This window comes from Pseudorasbora parva, chromosome 17, assembly GCF_024679245.1.
Source record: "Pseudorasbora parva isolate DD20220531a chromosome 17, ASM2467924v1, whole genome shotgun sequence".
Classification (NCBI taxonomy): Eukaryota; Metazoa; Chordata; class Actinopteri; order Cypriniformes; family Gobionidae; genus Pseudorasbora; species Pseudorasbora parva.
In genome coordinates, this window is record NC_090188.1 from 12,306,068 (window position 1) to 12,332,283 (window position 26,216).

Sequence of the window (26,216 nt, forward strand, 5' to 3'; positions counted from 1 at the left end):
TCACATATATCTGAAAGAATGAGAGAGGGCACTCGAGAGATAGAAGGGAAGAGAGATGAAGGGTGAGGAGGAAGAGGGCAGCATGAATGAGGAATAAAGGAAGTTGAGAGAAGTGATGAATAAAGGGTATGCGACTGACAAGTCAAAAAAGAAAAGCTGTGTTGTGCCACAGCTCCCCACAGAGGGGTCACTCAGTGGTCATATCGGCACTGAAAACGACGCTGGGAAACATGGGCAGGAATACAGATCACCGTGAGCTTACATCAAAATCAAAAAGTCTTCTGTGACAGTGTATGCAACTGTGTGGATATATGCGGTTAAGACTGTTTGTTCAGCTGGCAAATTGAAGCACTAAAATTGCACTAAAATAAATGAAATTGAATAATAAGATGTGTTATTTATGGATAATTATTCGGAATTATGACTTAATTTGACTAATCCGTACGGAAGGAGATTACAGGCAGATTTAAATATAGACTTCATATTTACTATGACTGTTCAAGTACCACAGAAATAGAAACACTTCCAAAGAGGAATATCCAGGACTCATTATAACTTAAGCATCTGTGGGTTGCTGTCAGTTTGCAGAGGAAATCATTTAAAATCTTTCCTCGGTTTGTGGCACTTTGCTTTAGTACAAAATTTTGTAATAAAGCAAACTGCCTGCTTATGTTTGTAAGGAAAGTTAACAGCGGATTTAAAAACAAAAATAGACATACACTGCTCATTTTGTTAAATCATTTAACTAAATTATTCAGCATTTGAGTTATAAATAGCACCTTTCAGGTAGGTTTGATTTTTAACTTGATAAACATTTGGTTATATGGTACCCAAATGCTATTTGGCTATGTCCATTCCAGGTATTTTCACATGAAACATTGTTTCCCATAATACAGTATGTGTTTACATGGTCATAACAGTTTTAGACAGGTAACTAAGCAGATACGGCAAAAAAATGTAAGTCTATGTTAGGTGTTAAGTCTATAATTTTGAAATTAAAATTGTTTTACATTATTCCAGTTAACATTAAAGATGTAACAATATATTCTGTCACAATATATCACAATTCAAAAATCCAACAATATGTATTGTGGGTAGTGACAATCTATATTGTGTATTGAAAGGGGGATTCTGAAATCCACTGCCACATCAATATAACTGTCTATATATTTATAATGATTCTTTCCAGATTTTGCTTAAGAGAAGCACTGATTGTTTCTTGTTTTCTAAAGTGTGTTTTTGGTCTCTGAGGAGTGACTGAGGGTCTGGCCTAGAGATGTGTGATGCGTCACTAAACACTTGATAGCAACAAGGTGTCGTGTGTTTGTATTTTAGAGGTATCACACACCCCTAACATGCCAGGAATGCAGAAACAGTGTTTGCTAACTTAGCCCAGCTTCCAGATATGAAATAAGGATTTGCCTTTCATTTAATTTATTATATTTTATATTTCCTTTTAATGAAACACTAATGAGTCAAGATGAATATTTCCTTAACTATTGTCTGAATCTCTCACTAAGAGAAAGCACATGTTATCAGCATGTTTTGTAAAAGTTTCTGGTCAGAACTGGAGCTTAATCAGCTCCAACCTTGGAGAGACTGTGTATCTGTGTATGTGCGCAATATTTTGTGTTACAGATCTGTGTTGAGGTAATGTAAAACGGACATCCTAAGAGATGGTTGGACTTGTTGTTCTGGACAAGCTGGCACCTGCTCCAGATCTGGAAGGTCACTATGTGCCTAATTCCGGGGGTGAAAGCGTCAACAAGTGATACGTCTATGGAGACGTGCATCTGATTAACCGACAATGTGTGGGGACTGTTCATTTTCTCTGACCCAATCAGAATCATCCACCTTGCAGTAATGACGTGGATAGACATTGAAAACAGTATAACTGTTGGGACAATTGTATGTACGATAGGATGGGGCGACGAAATGGGAAGAGAGGGAGCACGACCTACAAACTGCTTGTGAGACTTAAAGCTGGCTTCTGCTGATGAAACTGCACACTATTTTTCAGTACATTTTTCTTTTACTTAATTGCACTTCTGACTCTTGGTCTTAATTTTTCCCACTAGTAGTATTGGGTCATAAACTGTTAACACCTAACAGTTTAGTTCACCCAAAATAAAAATTAGTTTTATTGTTAGTACAACATTAAACCACAATATATACATTGCTGAATGTAATGTATAATAATGCAATAGGGGAATATTTGTGGGCCCTGATAATGCCAAATGTCTTTTTTTACATAAGTAAAGAGTGGCCTACATTAGAATCATAAATATTTTTATTCTGGTGTCACCATTGCCCTGTGCTTTGGGTTACCAGCACCAAGTCCAGGCCTATTCATTTCCACCCCATTGTAACACCAAATTTAGCTTTTTAATCAACAGTATTTTTTTTTTGTTAACCTTTTACAATATGTCCTGGAGTATCGCAATAATATAGTATCATGAGTTCAGTATCAAATTGTGACATGAGGGTATCATTACACCCCAAGTTAAAGGTACACTATGTAACTTTCCGTCCACTGGAGGGCGCCTATTCTAGACAAAGGCGTAGTTTGATGAGTTTGAGCGCAGCATCTTGGGACATGTAGTCTTCATCTCACAGCCGGTGGAAAATAGGACTCAGGCAGAAATCATGTTCATGGATGAGGTTATTAATGTTACTGTACTGTGAAGCAGAGCAGGACAGTGTTGTGGAGCTGAGCACGGCCGCTGGAGTGATTGTTACACACACAGGGCTCGCGAACACCGGGACTTATTATGACGGGACGGGACACTGTCGCCGGGTGGCCGCACTTCCGCTTTTTCCGGTCATGATTATAAGGTAAAGCACCTCTGTTTATCATATTAGTTACATTTAAGTGTGTTTAAATTTATTATTATTATTATTATTATTATTATTAAAATGATGTTATGACGTTACTCTGTGCGTTCGCTCGGCTCTGCTGTGACATGTTCACACTGCTAAAGCGCTTCTGCCCAATAAAACCGATGGTAACGCAGATATGACACAATTGACAGGCGACTCGCTGAAACGCTATGCTGACACGTCCCGGTTCATTAGTTAATATAGCAATTTTTTCACAATTTACAAATAGTTGGAAACATTTGGGATATTTTAAGTACTCAACTGAACAAAATATATAACACTGGCCTAGTGGTTTTTGGATATTTTACTGCAAAAATACTAAATAGTGCACATTTAATGTATATCACAGCCACAGACTTCCCATTAATTTTCTTTCGATATTGCGAGAATCAGTCAAATGTATTTTCTGTGGTATTGGACAGCACACATGTTAATAGCATTTAAAGTTACACTACGGTTTTAAAGTTTGAAATACAGTATTTTTTGATAGAAGTGTCTTGTTCTCACCAAGACTACATTTATTTGTTAAAATATACAGAGACACTGTGAAATATTATTATACATTTAAATAATTTTCTAACTGAAAGTATTTTAAAATCTAATTTATTCCTCTGATGACCAAGCTGAATTACAGTGCCACGTTCTTTTAGAAATCATTAATATTAATTTATTCAAATAAAAAAATCTTGATTGAACATGGGGAGATATTGTAAGTGTACTGTAATGTGTTTTTTTTTCTCCTCTTATCATTCCCTAAAATTCCAAAATATTAGTAGTATTGTATTGATAATCTCTTCCCATTTTTCAGTATGTTCAATATTTGTCCTAAAAAAATATTCTGGATTTGTGAGGGGACCATTACCAAATATTCTCCTGGTGTACCCATACCAATAGTGACCTGTTTGTTTGTTTTCTACAAAAAGCATACAAAAAAGTAAGCCCAATAATAATAATTAAAGCTGCAAGCAGCATTTAGCGGGGTTCAAGCTTTTAAGGCCTTTTAAGCAGAGGCATTAAAGACATTAAGTTTTATTTAGCAAGATTTTAAACACTGAAATAATAGATGGAAAAGTGCATTTACAGCCAATATAGGCAATTTAGCATAGGAAATACATGGCTTTTAAAGCTTTTTAACAGTTATAGCGCCACCTATAGTCCTATCTCTCTAAAACTTTGCATGCTTCATCAGCAAGGTATGTCACATACACCCAACAATTTTCATGAAGTTTTGAGTTTTCCCTTGGGATTTATAGCTTTTGAGTGTATTTTGCCATTCTCTTTTCTAAATGTCTCTGTTACAGCTATCCAAATGCAAAAGTTCAACTTTTTTTTCCGATAATTATTGATCTAGAGAGTCCAGAGAATTGTCCTAGACTGGTTTGGTTCCGATCGGGCAAAAAAAACAGGGACTAATCCGCAAAAGAAGGTTATTAATCAAAATTTCAACTTTTTTCGATAACTATTGATAATCAGAGACCATTTTGACACTAGTTTGGTTCCGATCGGTCAAAAAAACCAGGGACTAGATCGCAAAAGTAGATTTTCGACAAAATTCAAAATGGCAGATTTTTTTTTTAAAATCAGAGATGTATCATTAGAAAGCTGAGTCAACAAATTGTATAAGGCACTTGATTGTGGACCAAATATTACGCTTAATATTTTTGTATTCCTTAACAAGAGTGTCTAAAAAAAATTAATATGAGCCTAGATTTTTACAGAGGGCATTCAAAATTTAGATTACCCATTGTGATACACAGCAGAGTGACCAAAACGGTTGACATCATGGTGAAGATCTGGATTGGGCAGTACGGTCCATTCATCACAAGCTAGAAAAGAAAAAAATGCAGACAAAGTGAATCTCCTTTCAGACACATCCAACCCAGTGATGCTGGAACACATTTTAGAGACATCACTATAAAGAAGACTGAGCTCATGAATATTAATTAGCTAAGACTAATCATTGCTCAGTAATCTCTACTCACGTTATCCAATTAATATTCATAAGACCAACCTTCATCCTGGGGCTATACATAAATTGATGACCGGTGAAGAACAGGGACTATAAGGTACCTTTACACACTAAAACAAGGTAACATTTTAATGTGATAAAAGTGAACGTTTTCGGTTCCCGCACTGCTGCATTTTAATAAAATTACCTAAGCAGCATTAAAGGGATAGTTCACTTTAAAATTAAATTTTGATATGTTTTAGCTTACCTCATGGGCATCCGAGATGTAGGAGTATTTGTTTCCCCAGTAGTTTCAATTTTGATCATTTTAGGTCAAACCGTTCTTGTCTGTGCCTCACATAATGCAGGTCTATGGTCACCACCTCAAAGAGCATACACAGAGAAGTCCAAATTAAACAATCCCCCATCGTAAGTACACACTGATGGCCTAAGACACGAAACAAGCGTTTTTTTTGCGAGAAAATGAACAGTATTTATATTGTTTTTACCTCTTGTACAGGAAACACGCACGTGCGCCCTCGGATCAGTCGGACGTAGTGGTGTACAAGAGGTAAAAACGATATAAATACTATTCGTTTTCTCACACAAACCGCTTGTTTCGTGTCTTAGGCCATCAGTGTGTACTTATGATGGGGGATTGTTTAATTTGGACTTCTCTGTGTATGCTCTTTGAGGTGGTGACCATAGACCTGCATTATGTGAGGCACAGACAAGAACGGTTTGACCTAAAATGATCAAAATTGAAACTACTGGGGAAACAAATACTCCTACATCTCGGATGCCCATGAGGTAAGCTAAAACATATCAAAATTTAATTTCAAAGTGAACTATCCCTTTAAGCTGAAACTTCAAGAAATAGTTCACCCTAAATGGAAAATAAATCACCATTCGCTCACTCTGGTGTTGCTCTTATGCCATATGACCTCATTTCTTTTTCGTACCACAATGGAAGAATGAAGAATAAAAAATAAAATAAAAAATGTCCTGCTTGCGCTCATTTATATAATAGCAGTGAATAGCAACCAGCATCAAACTTTTTAAAAATATGCAAAGGTATCATGGAATGTTCCCATGTAACACGTATACTTCAAGTTTTCTGGGAGTATAGAATAGGGTTTGTTGAAAAATAAACAGAAATGTTATTCATTTAACAAAATACAGACCGTGGTCATTGGTCTTGTGTGTTTTTAATGGCCAAGAGAAATCATGATGAATAAAAACGTGAAATGAAATTCAATCCATGAACTTAATGATATGTATTGTTTTGTCAAAAAAAATCAAGGTGGGATATTTAACTAGGTGAAGAAAGTCCTGGATACATTTTTGGCATTTCTAAGCGTTGCATGTAGGAATGAAAAGGCGTTCGTCGGCATGAACTATGGCATCTCATGTACACATGCAGTGCATAGAAGACCAACGTCAGGAGTTTCATTAAAATACATTAAATTTCAGTTTATTTTTTCACCAAACCTTTTTGTATACCCTCAGAACACCTGTAATATACAATGCGTAACACGGGACCATTCTGTGATACTTTTCCATCTATTTTTAAACAGCTTGATGCCGATCGATATTTCACTTTAATTTCAAATCATCTCTTTCCTACGTGTTAATAAATAGAAGGAGTTAGTGGCTAATCTAACTGAAGTAAGAGAAGCATAAAGAGAAACGACTGCTATTAGTGCAGTGTGTCTGTGTGACAAGTCACTGCCCTCTGCTGGCGAACTTTCTGACAAATCGAATTCAGCATTCTTGTGTGGGCCAGTATAATTGAGTTCAGCTCGTAAGGAGAGCAATTACCCCCAGGGCCGAGACTGGCCTCTACTTAATTACAGATTACCACAGCACTAGCCTGCATCACTAAAGAGAAGTTGGCATGAGAAGAACAAGAGAACGAAATTTAGAGGAGTGGCATATAATGATGAATAAGCAATCTCAGAGACTTCAGATGTGTTTGAAGCTTCTTGTATATTATACAGGCACTACAAACTTCTCAAAGAAGCTCTAAATTTCCACCCACGCATCATATTCTGCTTGTAGTGCGTCTAGTCTGACATCACAGTATCCCTCATTATCTACATGAAAAGTGAATACCAGCAGACAGGCATGTCTACGATCCCTGGAGATTGCAGAACTCAAATGTGTCACTCATAAAATAATGGCTTTAAGATCACGCATCCTTCTGCAAGAGCCCCCCCGATGAGTGCATTTCAGTCTTTAATGGCTTGCTGCTACACGCACAGAAATCCAATTACGGTTTCTGTGTCTCCGCTGCTGTTTAATACTGCGAAAGATATATATTATATATATATATATATATATATATATATATATATATATATATATATATTTATTTATTTATTAGGGATGGGCGGTATCTCATCGTTTGCGATATACCGGTAAAAATTCTCCCCATTATAAGAATTTGTCTTCCCGCGATAATAACGATAAAGCCTATGTTGATGACGCGACCCTTTTGCATCTCTCGTCTCTCAGAGTGTAAACAACTATGGCGGAAGCTGTTGTATTTCTATTACTTATTGGTGTAAACATCTTCAAAACAAAACTCTCAAGTGTAAAACCTACTCCTAATTACTCCTAATTACTCCTACTCCTAATTACTTATCTGCGGTTGAGTATATTTTTAAAGCTGTGCGGAGACGAATGTACTTGAAGTGGAGAGGAAACATGTTACAAGTCAAGTCACCTTTATTTATACAGCACTTTTTACAATGCCAATTGTTTCAAAGCAGCTTCACAGTGTTAACAGGAAAATAATCCAACAGAATTTGATTCGGCTGTACAGCCGCTCTGGAGGAAACAGTGATGTTATTCAGCTAATTTCATTTATCATATAGTGTCAATATAGCCGTAATATAGTTGAAATTTAAGTGTCCCCAACTGAGCAAGCCAAAAGCGACTTACATTACATATTGTCATGCTGTCCAGTCATACACAGAGGTACAGGAAATGTGTGATTTGAATATTCAGGTGACACAGGTTGTGTATGGTACTCACCCAGGTTGTATGCTATAAAGTCTGAGGAGAAGCACTTTGCACCATGGCTCATTGAAGTGTCATTGTGTGTGTTCCCTCCAAACACCAAAATATTCCCGCCAATGATCACTGACGTGTGGAGGTAACGGAAAAAACCACTGTCCCTCAGAATGATCCTACATCATCAGCAGAAAGCAACGGAACAAATTTACACTATTTCAAGAATAGCACACTAGCATACTACACACTAGTTTTGCAGTATATACTATGTACATTGGACCATGTGCAAGCTTTCTATATGAAAATACACTACCTTTCAAAAGTTTGAGGTCGGTACAATTTTTTTTATGTTTTTAAACATTTATGTTTTTAAGTCTCTTTGCTTACCAAAGTTATACTTGTTTTATTAAAATACAACAGTAAACCTGTCAAAATGTATTTTTTTTTTATTTAAATATATTTTAAAATGTGTGCTGCCTATTTTTTGTGAAAACCATAATACAGTTTTCCCCCCTCATGAAACTCTAAAAAATCTACTATTACTACTACTATTCATTAATCACATTTAATCACAGTCAGTCAGCATCTTGGGCCATCTTCATGGCAAAAACAGAGCTTTTTTTTTTTTACATTAACATATGATAAAAGTTCTTTAACGAACAGGTCTTTAAGCACATTATAAATGTCTTTACTGTCACTTTTGATCAATGTAATGCATCCTTGCTGAATGAAAGATATTTGAAAGGTAGTGTATTTCATTTCTAGTATACAATATATCAATTAATCTGTTGTGATATTTAATTTAATTGTAAGATCCCCCCTCCCTTACCATAATATTAGATTAAACATGTAAAATAAGCAGCTGAACTTTAAGCATAGACTTAAAATGATAAAGTCAAAATATCATTGTTAAATTAAAAGGTTTAATTCCACTTAACGCACCACAGTTTCTTGTCCACATCATATCGGTACAAGTCCCCGGCCAAGCCATATTTATTGGCGCTGAAAGCTTTGTAGCCTCCATGGATGTAGATGGAGCGGGTTTGAGGGTCGTACACACTGCTGTGCCCGTAGCCACCCTGAACCAGCGCCCCACGAGTCTCTAAAACGCTCCATGTGTTCGTTACTGCAAAGGGAAAAATGAAAAGTATAAGAGTTAGTGAAGGAAGAAACTGGTTCTCCTTATAAATAATTAAAAATATTTTTGATGTTGCTCTTCCTTTAGAACACCAGAGGGCAGTAGAGTTTAACCATTACTGTAAACATGCCAGAACAGGAGTAACGGTCACTTGAGGACTATATCAGTATCTGTAAGGTTGAGTCAAAAGCCTAATGGAACAAATACTTGTTTGCTTTTTTTTTTATTATTATGTCAATTTCAAACCATACCAATGTTATAAACCAAAAGGTGTAAACCATCCCTAGTCTCATCTACCTCACACAAATTACAAACCATCAATCATGATTTGAAACTGCAAAACATTTTACACAAATGATTTCAAAAAGGGGCCTCATTTTAATTTTGTGATGAATGACAGAGTCAGTCTCTGCGGTACCTAGCAGTCCGATTCATCAGACACAAACCGGGTCACAACTGTTCACTGTGACTTCTCTGTCCAGGACAGCACTTAATTTTCTAAAAAGGATTAGGGTGCTTTCACATGGGACAATGAATTCTTCCATTCAAACGGCCAGACTGAATGAAACAGGACACAGGTGTCCTGGGGCCTGTTTTTAAAAGGTACTTTTTTGTTTTCAAAAAGAGGGATTTTTTTTACATGCCATCTTAAATGGCATAACGTGCATGATGTAAGATGCTGAAAAAAAGGGAAAATATACAGTGCAACAGCCGTGTATATGAACAGAGAGCAGCAAGTAAATAAAATATATTACAGACGGTCACAGAAGAACTCTACTGTTTTATCTGTCAAGAAGTGCTGGCTAAAACTCAATATTTTTTTCAAAAATATAATTGTAAGTATTATTATATATTCTGACGTAAAGTATCAGATTTTTTTTGTCCTGTCTGTATGCATCTACTCATCTCACTTGCACAAAACGGATTCAGTATTCCTCAAAACTAATAAAAACTCATTTTAAGCAATGTCTGTGCTTCTGACCTTCAATGATTCAATTCATCCGTACAAATGTGCAAAAATAACTTTAGTTATACATCACACTTCTGTTTCATTTTAGTTTTTATGGCTTAAGAAAGAATGTGGAACTTTCTTCTCCACCATCCTATTCTTCTGCCATCCAGAATGGCTAAAAGGTTTGTTTGAGCTGTGCTCTCTACTGTATGTATGAATTTGCATTTCCTTCAGCCTGAGGCTTATTCATTTCACTTTTGGTGTGAAAGGGCCTTTAGAGTTGGCAAAAATTGTACTTTTTGTTATAAAAAAAACAAAAACAAAAACAAGCAAGCACAGCCCAGATGAGAAAAAAGGAACACAAAACTAATGTAACAATTTACTTTCCATAAAATGTAACTAACTCAATCAGTTACTTTGTTTAGGGAGTAGCACAATATCGTAATGCATTACTTTAAAAAGTAACTTTCCTTAACACAGATTTAATCTCATTTATATATGGCTGCTGTCTTTTGAAAACTAAGCTAAACATCGTCGCAATTAGGGGTTAGGTTAGGTGTGGCGGTGAGGACAATTTCCCACTGGTTAATCCACGTGGGTGAACACCGGTAATACCGGTATCACTGGCAGGGCTTTTAAAATCGCCAATTCTAAACTGAAAGTAAAATGCCCATGGACGCTCGGGCATTCAGGTGCGGAGCAAAGCGGGTGTTTTCAATTAATTCCTATGGAAGTTGAGCTTCCATAAGAATGAACTGAAGCACACCAGTGGACAAGCACCGTTAATGACAGTGCGGCCATGAATGAATGAATGACAGTGCAGCTGTGCGCATGTGACTTTCAGTTAAGAATTACCGCCAATTCGAGGGAGGGTTGCTTGAATGGTGGGTTCCTTAGCCTATTATTCTTAATGAAAAACACAACAACTCACTTAAATAGGCCCTTTTACATTTCACTTAGAAACCAAATCTTCAGTGATCATCTTGTCAGTCCGCTCCTCTTTCTCGTGATTAATAAAATCTGACTCCTGCTGCAGTTCACTACAAAAAAGTATTTTCTTATTTAGTATTTTTGTCTTGTTTCTAGTCCAAACATCTAAAAATTCTTAAAACGAAGTATTTAGTAGACAAGCAAAAGTAATTGTCTTGTTTTGGGGAAAAAAAAAACTTAAAATAAAGAGAGTTTTTGCTTAAATTAAGCAAAATAATCAGCCAATGGGGTAAGCAAAATGATCTTAATTGAAACAGAAAACAAGATTATTTTTCTTACCCCATTGGCAGTTTATTTAACTTATTTTAGGCAAAAACTATCTTAATTTTGAGAAATTTTCCCCCAAAACAAGACAATTTTTACTTGTCTACTAAATGTTTCTTAATATAAGAATGTTTTGATATTTTGACTAGAAACAAGACAAAAATACTAAGTAAGAAAAGCATTTTTTGCAGTGTTTGTGCAGAGACTCTCAGTTAGCACATGTTGTATTAAGCAGACACTTAGTATTTGTAGTGTCTTTTCTCTAACTGAACTAAATTATTGAATTACTATTTAAAATGACGACGGGGGCAGTGCCACGGCAAGTGATTTAACCGGTGTTGCACTTGAACACCGGTAACACCGACTATCGCAGCAAGCCTAATTGCAATATTTGCAATATTCCCTAATTTTGTATTGACAGTAAATATTTAATGTATAGCCCTAACGTGTACTTTAATATCACTACTGCGTGCTACTGACCAATGTTGTATTGCTGCACTTGGCTGATGTATCCATAAAGAGGACAGTGTCCGAAGACGACCAGTATGACGGGCTCTGATCCATCGGGTTGGAGTTGGACGGTATGTGCAGAGTGGCCCACGACTGCATACTGTTCTTTAGCACGCAGACTCTGCAGAACCCACGTCTGGTTCTGCGTGTGGAACACCCACAGTTCGGATGTCACGTTTCCTGTGGAGTCAATCTTCCCACCGTACATGTAGATTTTATCCTGCATGTATGCACACAAAGACAAATAACTGTAGATGTGTGTTCAGACTTTAGAATAAATACAGTGCGCTTTCAACATGAAAATCATTATGTAAATACAGGGTATACTAAAGGAATCGTCTAAAACTAGAAAATTAAAATGTCAAAACAATCCTTAAAATAGTTAAACAGGTCTGGCAGACCAATTTGGCTTTGTCAAGACATTATAATGAAGACTTTAGAGTAGAAGAACACTATTAAACACCATCTCATCTATTAACAAACCTCATGCAGGGAGAGAGAATGACCGTAGCGTCCAGTTACAGAGTTGACGGACCGGTTTAATGACATCCAGCTTTGAGAGGAGATGTTGAACCTGAGCCACAGTAAAGGAGAAAGTGAAACAATTATCATATGGCGTGTCTGCTGGTTTAAGTGTGTGTGTGTGTGTGTGTACTCACGCAGTCACCATCTGGTAGTGTGTATAGTTGAACACATGTCCACCTATCACCCACATCACGTCTTCATGAACCACAGCCTTATGGGACGCCCGTGCCAAGCCATGCCAGCTGTATTCCTCACGTGTCCAGAACGAAACATTTGCTGGTACAGTTATTGAACAGTCCGAACCTAAAATACACATGTTCTGACTGTCACTAGGGCAGAGTACAAAAAAAATAGGGAAAATATGCAGTGCAACAGCCATGTATATGAAAAGAGAGCAGTAATTAGATAAAAAATATTACAGAAGGACACAAAGTATTCGGCTGATTTGTCCATCATGAAGAGCTGGCTAAAATATTGCATTGGCATTTGATTATAATTTTGCATTTGAAAACAATTTTTTTTACTGAAATTAGCCAAATTTAAGCAAATGCACCATTTAAACAAGAATCACGTCAGTGGTTACTGTTTTGGCTGAGTCGACTTTTGTAGGCCATCTGCCGGAATATAGTTAATTTAGTTTACAAAAGTAGCTTACAAAAACCCCTTGCTTTGCTTTAGAAGGCCTTTATTAACTCTCGCATGCATTTGTTTGACTTCAAAATCAGGACAAGAGCACAATTCACTACCATTATAAAGCTTGGAAGAGCAATGGTATTATTTAAAGCTTATATCTGATTGTGTTCTTCTGAAAGAAGACTGAAGAAGTTATATATACTTAGGAGGGCTTGAGGTTGAGTAGATCATCATGGCATAATTCTCATTTTAGGGTGAACTATCCCTTTAATGCACTTAACGCAAGAAAAAACCATGTATACAGTTTGACTTTTGATACTACTAAAACTAATAGTGGTATGACGATCCAAATGGTTTACGCTCTCACATGAAGCCGCTCCAGCACGGATGCCCTTCAGATGATCAACGCAATCAATCACAGTTCTAATCGCAAGAAAGCATGTCAATATGACTATGTCCTGTGAATGGTTAGTCCGACTCCATCCCACAAATAATTCTGCATTTACTCACTCATCACTGCAAAAATGCTTTTCTTACATAGTATTTTTGTCTTGTTTCTTGTCCAAAGACCTAAAAAGTCTTAAAATAAGGAGTTTTTACCAGACAAGCTAAAGTAATTGTCTTGTTTTTGGAAAAAAATAACTCAAAATGAAGAGAGTTTTTGCTTAAAATAAGCTAAATAATCTGCCAATGGGGTAAACGAAATAATCTTTAATCATATAAAGCCAGTCTCTGAAAAGAAGAAACTTTTTCTCTAAAAGTCTCTTCAGAAGACTTGAATTTGGATTAGACCACTCAATTGATTATTTTTTATGATGCCGTTATGACATTTTTGGGATTTTGTAAGTTGTAGAGGAATGGGCTTTAAATGGATGGACAGAAATCTACCAGGCTTTATAAAAAAATATCTTCATTTGTGTTTGGAAGTTGAGTGAAAATCTTACGACATAAGGGTGAGTCCATGACAGAAATGTATCTTTTTGGTGAATGATACCTTATAAATACAGAAAGTGACTAGTGAACAAGTACATCATGATCATGTTTTGGTCCAGATTGGAACCCTTTACTGAATATTTGGTCTTGCATTAAACTCAAACGAACTGAGAGACATTTTTCAACTACTTAAAATGAAGTGAAAACACTGACTCTTCTTCCTGTAAAGAGCTGTCAGCACATTGGAAAGGCTATTCCATGCTAAATTATTTGTACCTGACTAGTGATTTGTGATTAAAATGGTTAAGACCATTAAAAGAATATATACACTGAGATTTACATAGAGATTTATAGGAATTATATTAAATATTATTCCTGGGAAAACTACCTTGCTTTTATTACTGTTGACTTACTAATTTACTGTTTTTACTCTATTTTTAATTAAAAAAATAAATGAAATATTAATGAAAATAAACTTTTGAATATATGATTATAAATATTCAGAATATATCTCAGACCAAAAAAAACTATTTAGCAAAGTATCAGCTTGGTCTGAGAAATGGACCCATAACTTCATGGCTCAGTAGGCAGCAGTGCTCTCCCTTAGACTGAGGTTTAGTGGCTCAAAGTTATATTTAACGCAATTGCAATTTAAATTCATGTCTTCGTCAACCTCGTAATTACAAGTGGGAAACTCACAATTATGAAACCTCAGATTTGTGATGTAATATAAAAAAGAAATGAGGTCTTCCGCTGCCATTTCATTTTTTTTATATGCCATTCTACTGTACGCACGCTGATGTAAGGTGCGCTTTTCACTCATAAACAGTTCAGGAGAGCAAACAGAGGTGAATTAATGTAGTTGTGCGTAAAGCTAACGTTAATGAGAGATACCTGTACGGTACACAGGTCGAGTCCCACAGATGAGAAAGTGCCAAGCCTGTGTTGCTGTTTTATTACGGTTTTATATGCGGCAGTCAGCATCCTCCTTCCCTGTGCCTTGAGCTTTATTACAGCAGTAATAAAATAATTTAATGGTCATCAATCATAGGTCCATTTAGATGTTATAAGTGTTGCCACAGAAACAATTACTGAGTCTGAGCTATTGGGTGTTTCTTCAAGTATGGGCATTTCGACCCTGCGGACTAATAAATATACTTTTCAGAATATTTTTTGAATAAAACAGCTGAAGGTTTAACTTCATAGCTAGCATCTTTAATTTTCTTTATTTTTCTCACATCATACCATTTCATCCTGTGCACACTGTGGGACGGTCATAATAATATTTGAACATTTTTTTAACCAATAAATATATGACAGAAAGCCAGAAATACTGACTTGTTCTCCTTCTTCTTGCGCTTCGACAATTTCACACAAAATTATGTCAAAATGTCCACCTTGGCGAGCATCCCAGTAAACACAGTTGGTTATGTCTTAAATGAGCATAAACAGTCAAGACAGAAAACGCACGTCTAACAGTATAGGTTTATTGGATCTGTGCATTAGACTTAGAGACACCAGCCTGATATACCTGCTACTGTCTGTTTTTAATCTTAAAATGTTACTTTGTGAACTTTAATAAAGATTAATCTATATTTAGCTTATACAGTGAAGATTTTTTTTGGTGTTCAAAATGTGGCTTTTGTTAGGGAAGTACATCATATTTCAAGGCCTTAGGTCTGCATTAACACACTGTGGCGGCCAAGAAACCACACTGTGGAATGGGCTGATATTGCAATAGTGGCTCAGTGTGAATTGTGCTATGTGCTAAGTTTAATGGTTTCTTGTGTGCACACGAAAGTCTGTAAATTTCTTTATTTTTGCAAAGGTCCTTTGAGAGGCTCTGTAATACAGCGCTAAGACTATTGTGAGATTTTTTTTTTTTTTTTTGCATAATTACCTTGAATTCATTCAGTCATGTCTGACAATCGCTAATGAATCACTAAATAGCTGCTATGAAAACACCTGTATAATAATAGTATTTTCATTAAATTATTAATTTTCTATTATAGATAGCTAATGGGGGCAATAATCTGAAAATGGTAATATTTTTTCATACTCTGCTCAACCCCCATACTTTTCCAGACCTGTAAATTACTCAATTTAAATTCCATACTTTTCCAAACTGCGTAGGAACCCTGTTATGTTTTACATTTATATATTATATTATATTTATGTAGAATTCCATATAAAAAGACTGGAGAGTAAAATATATATATATATATCCAATGACAACTCGAGCTTCAATGTGTAGAGGGTTGCAGTCTGTCCTGTTTTGGTGCAGGCAGGATTTAGTTGTCACTAAATTTAGTTAGCACTCTTTGTACCTACTTGTAGATGTCATCTAAATGTGCTAAACTGAACATTTTAAGACACACACAAGGACTTTGAACCAGCTGTATTTTTACACGTTTGGTTGATCAGAGCTCATCAGGATTAGCCAAGTATTAGAACATAAGCAATTTTCCAAAACAGACCTACAGCAAACAGTATTAGTACATAGAGTACTGTCTTTTACGCAAACCCAAACAACACTAGAGGCGGATGGATTGAGACAGAGAGATCCGGAGGGGCAGAGAGACAGGAAACAATTAGGGAAACCAAAAGAGATCTACAGATTCCAAGAACTGTGAGTGAATACAGAACATTTACCAACAAAACGGATGGACAGATTCCTTAAATTTCTCTTAACGTGTCCTGTTCATAGAACGGCGTACATACAGTATTCAAGCCGCTAAGTTAAAAAATAAATGACGGTGATTTTAAAGGAGCATGCCCACTTTTTGGGAATTTAGCTTATTCACCGTATCCCCCAGAGTTAGATAAGTCCACACATCCCATTCTCATCTCCATGCATGACATTATTCTGTCTGACGCACCCACAGCTAGCCTAGCTTAGCACAAAGACTGGAGGAAAACGGCTCCATCTAGCCTACTGCGCAATAAGTGACAAAATAATGCCAACACAAGCTACATCTTACCTTGCCATCCTGGTTTGCATTGGCATCGTTTGCCGCTGCTTTCACACCGTCCCCGCAGAGGAAAGCCACAATTAGATAAGCAGTAGGGCACATCACAGGCCTCTCCTTTCCAGCCGTCTTCACATACACACTCCACAGACTTACTGGAATTCCCCTCACGACACTCCCCATGGTCAGAGCAGCTATTGGGGCATGTTTTCAATCTGGGTAAAGAAGAAAGAAAAATCAATGCAATAGGAAATGTCATATCAGTGTTGGTGTACCATTGTTTGGACAACCTAGTCAACTTCCAGCTAACAGCTTATTAAAGGTAGAACAACCCTAAACTCATGTGATTGGTCAAGATAGCTGACAGGTCAAACTACACAAAAAAAGCAATGTTTTGGTAAGGCAACATAGTATCTTTCTTTGAGTTCAGCAGAAGAAAGAAATTCATACAAGTTTGGAACAACTTGAAGGTGAGTAAATTACATCATTTTCCCATTTGAGTGAACTATCCCTTCAACTAGGGCTGAAGACCAAAGTTGCAAATTTAACATGCGCAAAATTGTAATATTGCATAAAATGCTTGCGATTTAACGCAGAATTTCCAACCCATGTGTTCAAGAGAACAAAACCTACTTGCATGAAAAATTGGCACAAGTTGCTGCAATCGGCGAAGCCACTGTGTCATAAATGACTTGTGTCTCAGAGTTCACAGAGGAAACGCACTTAACACTCTTGTTATCATGCATTCGGATGTTTTGTGCTTAGGAACGCAATATTCTGAGACACTTCTAGAGGTCAGTATTCCATATCATTCTGATGACAGACTTTGGTTTAGGCATTTCTAAACAACCAAACCAACATTTGAGATGATGCGCAAAGAAATTGGTCTGCTGGTTACTCCAGTTATCCAATCACAAACATTGTTGAGGCAAAGTAACCTGAGTTTTTTTGTTGTTGTTGTTGTTTATTGAGGGATTTATTTGGTGAATGCTTTTTACATCAGTTTCTGACAGTTTTTGAGTGTCGGCAGGCTTTTTTCCCGGTGTGCACTGCACAGTTGGCTCTAGTCAGAAGCGTCAGGTTTTTTTTTGGCCGATACAACATTTATCTACCTTTAGCGTATCAATCCAGCCTTTTTTATGCAATATCCCTAAATGTGCATAAAAATAGGTGGATGGAAACATAACTAGTCATGTTTCATGTTCTTTTGGCACAACATAGGCAGCCTATTCTCTGCTATTTGTTTTAATCTAAAAAAGACTTTTTACTAGATTAAAATCACGCTTCGCTGCGCTGTGAGGCCACTCCCAAAGCCACCGCTACTACTGTGACTGAGTTAGAGAAGACACTACAATTAAATACTGAAGGTGTCTGTTCAATATACTGATCCAGTCGCCGCGCGAGTGTCACAGCACAAACGTTGCAGGAGTCAGATTACATCTAATGTCATGAATGAGCTAATGAGCTCTCGTGATGAGAGCTGAGGTAATCGCGATCACACTTGCGGCAAACATTCACAACTCGTGTTCAGTCTAGCGTGTTTTCAGTTCATGCCTTTGGAAGCTTAACTTTCATAGAAATTAATTTGAGAAGTAGCTCCGTTTACATGAACGCCCGCAGCTGCGAGCTGAGCTGTGAGTGCGATCTCCCATCCCCCATGCACGGTTCGGAAACATGCGGTAATGGCTCCCTCTGCTGGCTGTAGTCTTTAGCCTTTGGCCAAAAATTCCTCCAATGACACAAATATCGTCAATTTGCGTTGTCGGAGGAATTTTTCCAGAAATAAAATGCATAAATCTCTTGCCTCAGGGAGATATGAGGGGGGAAAGCACGATCATTTTAATATACTCCAGGGTTTCTACTGATACAAAGCCATATGCTAATCGCTGAAGTAACCCTTTAAGTAAATACTATTTCTAGTTCTGGGCAATCGATTAATCGGATCCGAAATAAAAGTTTGTTTTATATATATTAGGGATGCAACAATACAGTTAGTCCACGGTTTAATACATACCTAGTTTTTTTACTACGGTTTTCGGTGCGGTTCGGTTTTTTGCTATTCTATTCTTAGGCGACAGGAACAGAAAAGAGGTTAAGAAGAATTTATTTTATTTTATTGTAACACTTCTTTATTTTACTTAAAAAACTTGAAAAAAACCTTACTTACACTTAAAACTTTACTTTAAAAAAAACCTTGTACACATTCCTAGTGTATTGTATAATATAAAATAAATAAATATATTTACAGTGGCAGCTCAGATATGTACAGTAGCATTTAAGTATGAAATTGAATGAATACATGTAGGCTAAAATTTAAACTACATAGTCTTCAATATACAGTTATTGAAAGCTGCTGTCTTATTACTTTATTCAAGAGCAGTGAGTGATTTTTTTTCTTTGTCGATTTTAATACCTCTATAATTTTAGAGGTGAATCATATATATATATATATATATATATATATATATATATATATATATATATATATATATATATATATATATATATATATATATATATATATATATATATATATATATATATATGCATCTTTCTTAAATATATACATGCATGTGTGAGTAATTATATATACATAATTATTCACAGTAAACATATAAAGACAAACTTTTATTTTGCCTGTAATTAAAAATAAATTAAAGCTAAAAAATAGAACTATCAAAAACGAATAAAAATGATAAAATAACAAACTTACAACAAACTAGAAGAAATTTAAACAAAAACTAAATTCTAAATAAAATTAATAAATTCTAAAAAAAAGTAAATACTATAACAGTAACTAAATATTAAAATAATTTTTCAGTAAGTCAACCTACAAACTGTGTGCTAATAGTCTCTGCATTTATAGGAATATTTTTATATTGTTGATTAAAAATACAAAAATACATTTCTTTATATAACACCATAATAACACTATTTTTAAACTCCATCAACACGACTTCAGTTTAATGATTTTTCTTACGCCAACCACCCCTTATGTAAGCCTATTGTTACACTGTTTGCTTGAACATTTACCTTTTCCAATGCACAGTTAGGCATTGTACTCAGCAGACATTAGATCTTGCCAATATTGTCCAATAATTTCCCTACAACAGTGTCTGGCGATACAGTGAACGTTTAGTCCAACAAAAAGGTTGCAGTATACACTGATTCAGCGACACACCGAGCAGCAGAGCCATGTCCACACAGAGTCCATTAAGGCAAATATAAACTTACACAATACTTTTGGTTAATATTTTAACTTCATCTAAAGTTAATAATTGCTTTTGTAGTTGAGAACATCTCATAAACAGCTGTATTGAGGGAGAAGCTATTTGAATTCAACCTGAACTGAAACAACCTGAACTGAAGTGTGTAACAACAGCCGCATTAGTAGGCAGCTCACTCTCCACTAAAGCTGAACATGGGGAAAAAAGGGGGACAGCAGAGAATAACAGGCAGTCTAGCATCTGTCTTTCAGCTTTACGTGTTTTTTTGAGTGTCTGCAGTGTGTGTCAGGCTTGGTGTTTGATGTTCTATTGATACTGCACTCCAGTGTTTTTTGGGTCCCTGTGAATGCAGTCTCTATAGAAACTGCCGCAGTCGCCGCCAGGACTTCACAGGAGCAATTCCTGACACAGGCACAGAGGTCAAAGACATCGGCGCTTCCACTGTCCCGCTCTTCTTAAATTACTCTGACCTGCATTTTCTTGTTCTAGCTTTTGTTCTCTATCGTATACAAGAGCCTTAAAGGGACAGTTCAGCCAAACATTGGTTATCACGGACTCTTACACACGGTATCTGCAGGTTTCACCAAGTCAAATTTAACTTTTTATGACCTTTTTAAGACCATTATGAATTAAATTTAAGACCTGTATCGCACAATAATAATAAAATTAAAAAAACATGCACAGGAAATGCAGAAACAATAAATTACTTGCAAAGCGAATTAATTTATTTAAATTAAACAAAGTATTAGCATATATACATATATACACACGTTACATTTAAAAAAAATATATATATATTTATTTTATTTTATTTTGTGGTAGTCACTTCCATAAATTTATATTTTTCATAATTAGGATGCCACATTAACCATAACGATAGTCACACATGGCAATAAAAAAAAAAAAAAAGCATTAATCTTGTTTGGTATTACAAAAAAAAAAAAAAAAAATTTGGTTCTCATTATGAATAGGCTTCCTCAGAGCTTGCATGTTCAGTAATATGAACAGAAATGATGGTGTCGATCTTACCGTATCAATTCGTCATCATTTGGAAGTGCATGATGTAAAGCAGATATAGGCCTAGTCCACACGTACACGGGTATTTTTATTACCGGAGTTTTTCCTCCTCCGTTTTAAAAAACAATCGCGTCCACACAAGCACGGTTTTTTAAAAAAATCTGTCCATGAGAACGCAAAACTACGCTATGATTGGCTGCCTGATTTCCACATGGGTCCCATTCACTGCACCGATGCACATTGCACTGACTGAGGGATGCCATGGGCTCAAGTGAAACCCTTCTACAAGTTCCTTTACTTTGGACTCAGTGACAGGTAACTGGGCCGAAGTGGACTGTAATAGCTTCACACACTTGCTTTACTATTTTGTATTAATTGCATTCTGGCGCCTTTGTTCAATACAATGAAATAACTGAACATCTGTAGGATATACATGTGATAAGCGCTGTTAGTGGAGTCCACCACATAGACTCGACTCACGTAAATCAAAGGGAGATGTGGAAAATCTGACGTCAAACAAAGGAGAGAACGGCGCGCACTTCAATTTAAAAAAACGAAATCTCCGGTTTCACCATCTACACGACAACGCTGTAACCGGAGTTTCTAAAAATCTTCACCCTGGCCGGAGTTTTCAAAAAAGTCCGGTTTTAGTAACCGGATACAGCGTTTGCGTGTGGACGAACAGCCAAACCGCGTAGAAAAAGCTGCGGTTTTGAAAATACCCGTGTTCGTGTGGACAGGGCCTTACATTTATAGCTACATTCATTACGCAAATATGTTACATAGGAATTATTGATGACTTGTTTCAGCCGGTTCTGAATTGTCCTTTCATTTAGGAGACAATAACTTCATTTATTCCACACATTGATCTTTGAAACAGCTATATAATATATATCCGAAAAAACATAATAGGGGCACTTTAAATAACCCAGTGTTCAGAGGTTAAGGATAGCTTTGAAGGAAGTGTATGTAAGATTGTGGCAAAACTGGCACTGTAATCACTTTCACCCTCTCCCCCTCCCCCTGACCTGAGGTTGTCAGATAGGCTGCAGGATCCGCAGGGACGTTTGTAGCTGCCGCTGTGGTAACTAGAGCAGAGCTGGCAACCCGGATGCAGAAACACTACTGACTGTGATTGGTAGATAGGTGGAGGGGGGAGCTTCAGGCCAAAACACAACATTCAACATCAGTTGAGGGCTGCAACAACAACTTTTAAATGACAATATCCTGGCCAGACTACCGTTGTCAGTGATATAAGTATTTAAAATTAACATGATTTCTTAATGTCTAGTGGCATATCAGGGCCATTTTATGATTAATTGAAATACATTTCTCACATACAGCTCCTTCAACCTTAAATTTACAGCTTTTTAAAAAAAAGTAAGCTTCTATCCAGTCTACTGCATAATCAAGCAGACATCTTGAATCATCTAAACTGAATGAAAACAAAGTGACTGATTTGAAAACTACGATAATGTCTTTGAGTACACTACCCTTTCCTGTAGCTCAACCAGTTGAGTGTGGCGCTAGCAACGCTAAGGTCATGGGTTCGATTCCCAGGGAAAGCTAGAACTGTAAGTCGCTTTGGATAAAAGCGTCTGCCATATGCATAAATGTAAATTAAAATTTTAACGCCATAATAGGATCGAGACTGTTTACATGGCAAACACAAGGTCAATATCACAATACGTAAAATATAAAAATTACATAAAACATTTCAACAAGAAAATCTAAAATACATTTAGGTGATGCATTCCAAAATATTCCACGTAAACATGTTTCTGAATTTTAAAAAATTCTAGCAATATAATAAATAAGAATTTATTATATTCAAACAGAATGTTTTTTTGTTTTTTTTTGGAGTCAGAAGATTTTTAAAATGTATTTGAAAGAATCTGTAAGGATGTATTATTTAATTAGAATAAAAAAGTAAAATATTGTAATATTCAAAAGGCACTATGTAATATTTTTTGATTAATATATCGAAAAACTACTAGAACAATAATATAGATTTTGTTGATTTGTGTACTTCAATTATCCCAAATGTTTCCACGAATCTTGTTTTCCTAATTTACAGCGATAACCAAGTTTTACCGTGCCTAAGATTGATCTAGCTCATTGCAGTGTGCAACAAGTGTCTCATAGTAGCCGCAGAACGGACGCACAGAGTAGAATTCATAACTTTCATCACACTCGAATGTATTTAACATGATAAGACAGCACTGCGTTACCCCACATACACGAGCGGAAAAAGCTGAAGCGGTCGTCTGCGGCATCAAGCTACGCCTTCGTTTTGATAAAGCAACCTCTAGCGAAAAAGTACATATGGCTTAAATGAACCGTTTTGTTTTTTTAAATGTAACAAGCTGAAGTTGTCTGAGCAAACAACTCACTAAGTTTTGGAACAGAACTATATACTGCTGTGAGCATCAGCCTGTTTTTGTCCAGCATTTAAAGCTTACCTGTAAGAGATGTTGAAGCCAGTGAGATTATACGCAGCGTCACTGAAGAAGTGTAGCAGGGCGAAGCCAGACTGGGCCACCACCTCCGGCACGGTCTCATTGCTGTAGCTCTCGGGAACAATCAAACCACTGGAACATGAAAGAGAAGAACACAGAACCTTTAATACCTCTGGTGTAAGGGAATGCAACAGATAGTTCCAGCGCTTTCTCATTTTATTGTACTCTATTAAAGGGTCTGTGTATTTTATAATGGGCTGTTAAAAATGATTAGTGTTGGGTTTTTGTATGAATTTAAGATGTTTGTAGATGATCTCTCAAATATTGTTCAAATTATTGGTATATATATATATTGGTGTGAGCACTTTTGAACCACTATCCAAGTACATCCTTAGACTAGCAGGCTCACTTGATCACAGTCCACAAAAACACTTATGATCACCAAGACAAACAAACAAATAAATAAATAAAAGTAACACTTTAGTTTATGGTCCAGTTGTCACTATTAAATCATTACTGCTAATTGCTACTAGTTACTAGTTTATGCGGTGGAAACACGGCTAAAGTTTAAAACAGTTGCTTAATAATTTTGCGGAAAACGCAATACATTTTTTTCAGGATGCTTGAAAGTTCAAAAGAACAGCATTTATTTGAAATCTTTTGTAAAATAAATGTCTTTACTATCACTTTTGATCAATTAAATGCATCCTTGATGAATAAAAGTATTAATTTCTGAAAAGAAAAAAAAATCTTACTTGCCTTCAACTTTTGAAGGAAGTGTATTTCACAGGGTGGTTTCCCTGATGGTGGCTGTCATGTTAAAGCAGCACTAGGTAACTTTTCAACCTTCAAAATATATTTTTTAAGACTCTTGTGATGATAAATCGACTTACAATAGGTTGAATGACACGTCTGCCATAGCCTGATGGGGTCTGTATCGTTTTTAATCGTACTTTTAAACTTCGGGTTTCGGGTAGTAACCCGAGAACAAAAAGAACTACAAAATTCGACTGCTTTACGGCATATACGTCACTTCCACCAACACCCACACTTCCTTAAATTCGGACGTGCGAGCCCAACTTTGTTCGTCGGATAATATAGTCATGTCCGAAGCAGCAGAGACAAATAAGAAAGAATAGGTTTTGTTGGAGGAAAGCAATAAGAGGAAACAAAAAAGTGATGGGATTAAAGGCAGGACGAGGATCAGCATGTGACCAGCGTTTGCTCGTCGGCGTGAGCTGAAGGAGGCGTGCCCGACCGATGCTGTCCTGCTTGTTACGGTGAGCTACCACTCAAACATTGAACTGAAGTATCATATAGATTCTGGAAAACGGTAACCAATAGACTACTATAATGACGCTGGCTTGTAAACGTAAGCATCGTGATTATTTGGCGTTTGAAAAAAATAAAACCCATGAAATTATATTTATATGACATGCTGAAACATGCCACTGACTGTAACGTTACCTGGGATGAAGACATTTCACACGCGCCGCCAGAAGAACTCTGAACTCCTCTTGCAGTGTTCAGGCGACCTGTTAGCGCTGCACTGACCCGCGGCGCCACTTTTATGAAGTTATTTGGCCCGCACCGCACCACTGTATATATTTTTACAACCCGCCGCGCACCCGCGACCATTAAATAGACATACGGGGTCCGCGGGTTATGAGACGACCGACGCATCACTAGTTCAGGGCTATCAGGGCTGTCATGTCAACAAATGCATGCGCGATGGCATCCCCTGTTGTAGGATTACAGATCTTACGACAGTAGTTGAGGACATTATTTTTTCCAAACTGTAGGGGGACCCCGAGAGCAAAAGTAGCCAAGTGGGGCTTTAAGATCAACATTACCAGTCAAATGTCATGCACTTTATCCCATTATCAGACACTTTTGGTTGAAGAATCAATCATGGATGACAAATATGCTAGAGTATTTCCACCAGATCTCAGCTATGTTTCTAAGGGTTGTTCACACCGTTTAAAACCAGTGTCTGATGTGGTGCAAAATGCAAATACAACTAGCCCTCAGGACAACTCCACATTTTAATCTTATCCTGGATTACGAGGTCATTACCTGGAAATCTCACTCCTCCTGTTTACATCACACACACACACCAAGAGAAATTATGAGAATACCTGAAGGCAGCGAGTAAAGGAGAGTAGATGGAGTCTCCATCATACACGTACAGATGATCCCAGCTGCACTCAGTGGCAAAATGCTCAAAGCGAAGCCTCAGGATAGAGTTTGGCCTGGCAAAAAAAGAAGACCATCAACCACCATAACACACACACACACACACACACACACACACACACACACACACACACACACACACACACGTTGGTCTATGTGGTTTACAGGGACTCTCCATAGGCGTAATGGTTTTTATACTATACAAACCGTATTTTCTATCCCCTTACACTGCCCCTACCCCTAAACCTACCCATCACAGGAAACATTCTGCATTTTTACTTTCTCAAAAAAGCATCATTTAGTATGTTTTTAAGGCCATTTGAATTATGAGGACATTTGATATGTCCTCATAAACCACATTTATAGTGTAATACCAGTGTAATACCCATGTAGTTATACAAATTTGTGTCCTCATAAACCACATAAACAGGCTCACACACACACACACACACACACACACACACACACAAACACACAAACACACAAACACACAAACACACAAACAAATACACGGTATCTGATATACAGATCAGCTACATGACCCAAACCTGACAGGA

The 26,216-nt window shown here is 36.7% G+C and overlaps 1 protein-coding gene across 2 annotated transcripts in view; it reads right to left on the bottom strand.

Moving 5' to 3' along the window:
• atrn (attractin) overlaps nucleotides 1-26,216 on the bottom strand; it is a 92,837-nt gene that overhangs the window by 51,475 nt on the left and 15,146 nt on the right. For both annotated transcript variants that reach the window (XM_067422047.1, XM_067422048.1), the window contains exons 3-11: nucleotides 25,602-25,715; nucleotides 23,467-23,595; nucleotides 16,773-16,975; nucleotides 12,360-12,528; nucleotides 12,184-12,274; nucleotides 11,671-11,920; nucleotides 8,789-8,972; nucleotides 7,868-8,022; nucleotides 4,622-4,706 (exon numbers count right to left, since the gene is read on the bottom strand). In XM_067422047.1, coding sequence (XP_067278148.1) covers nucleotides 4,622-4,706; nucleotides 7,868-8,022; nucleotides 8,789-8,972; nucleotides 11,671-11,920; nucleotides 12,184-12,274; nucleotides 12,360-12,528; nucleotides 16,773-16,975; nucleotides 23,467-23,595; nucleotides 25,602-25,715 — 1,380 coding nt within the window. The remainder of the gene's footprint in view (nucleotides 1-4,621; nucleotides 4,707-7,867; nucleotides 8,023-8,788; nucleotides 8,973-11,670; nucleotides 11,921-12,183; nucleotides 12,275-12,359; nucleotides 12,529-16,772; nucleotides 16,976-23,466; nucleotides 23,596-25,601; nucleotides 25,716-26,216) is intronic.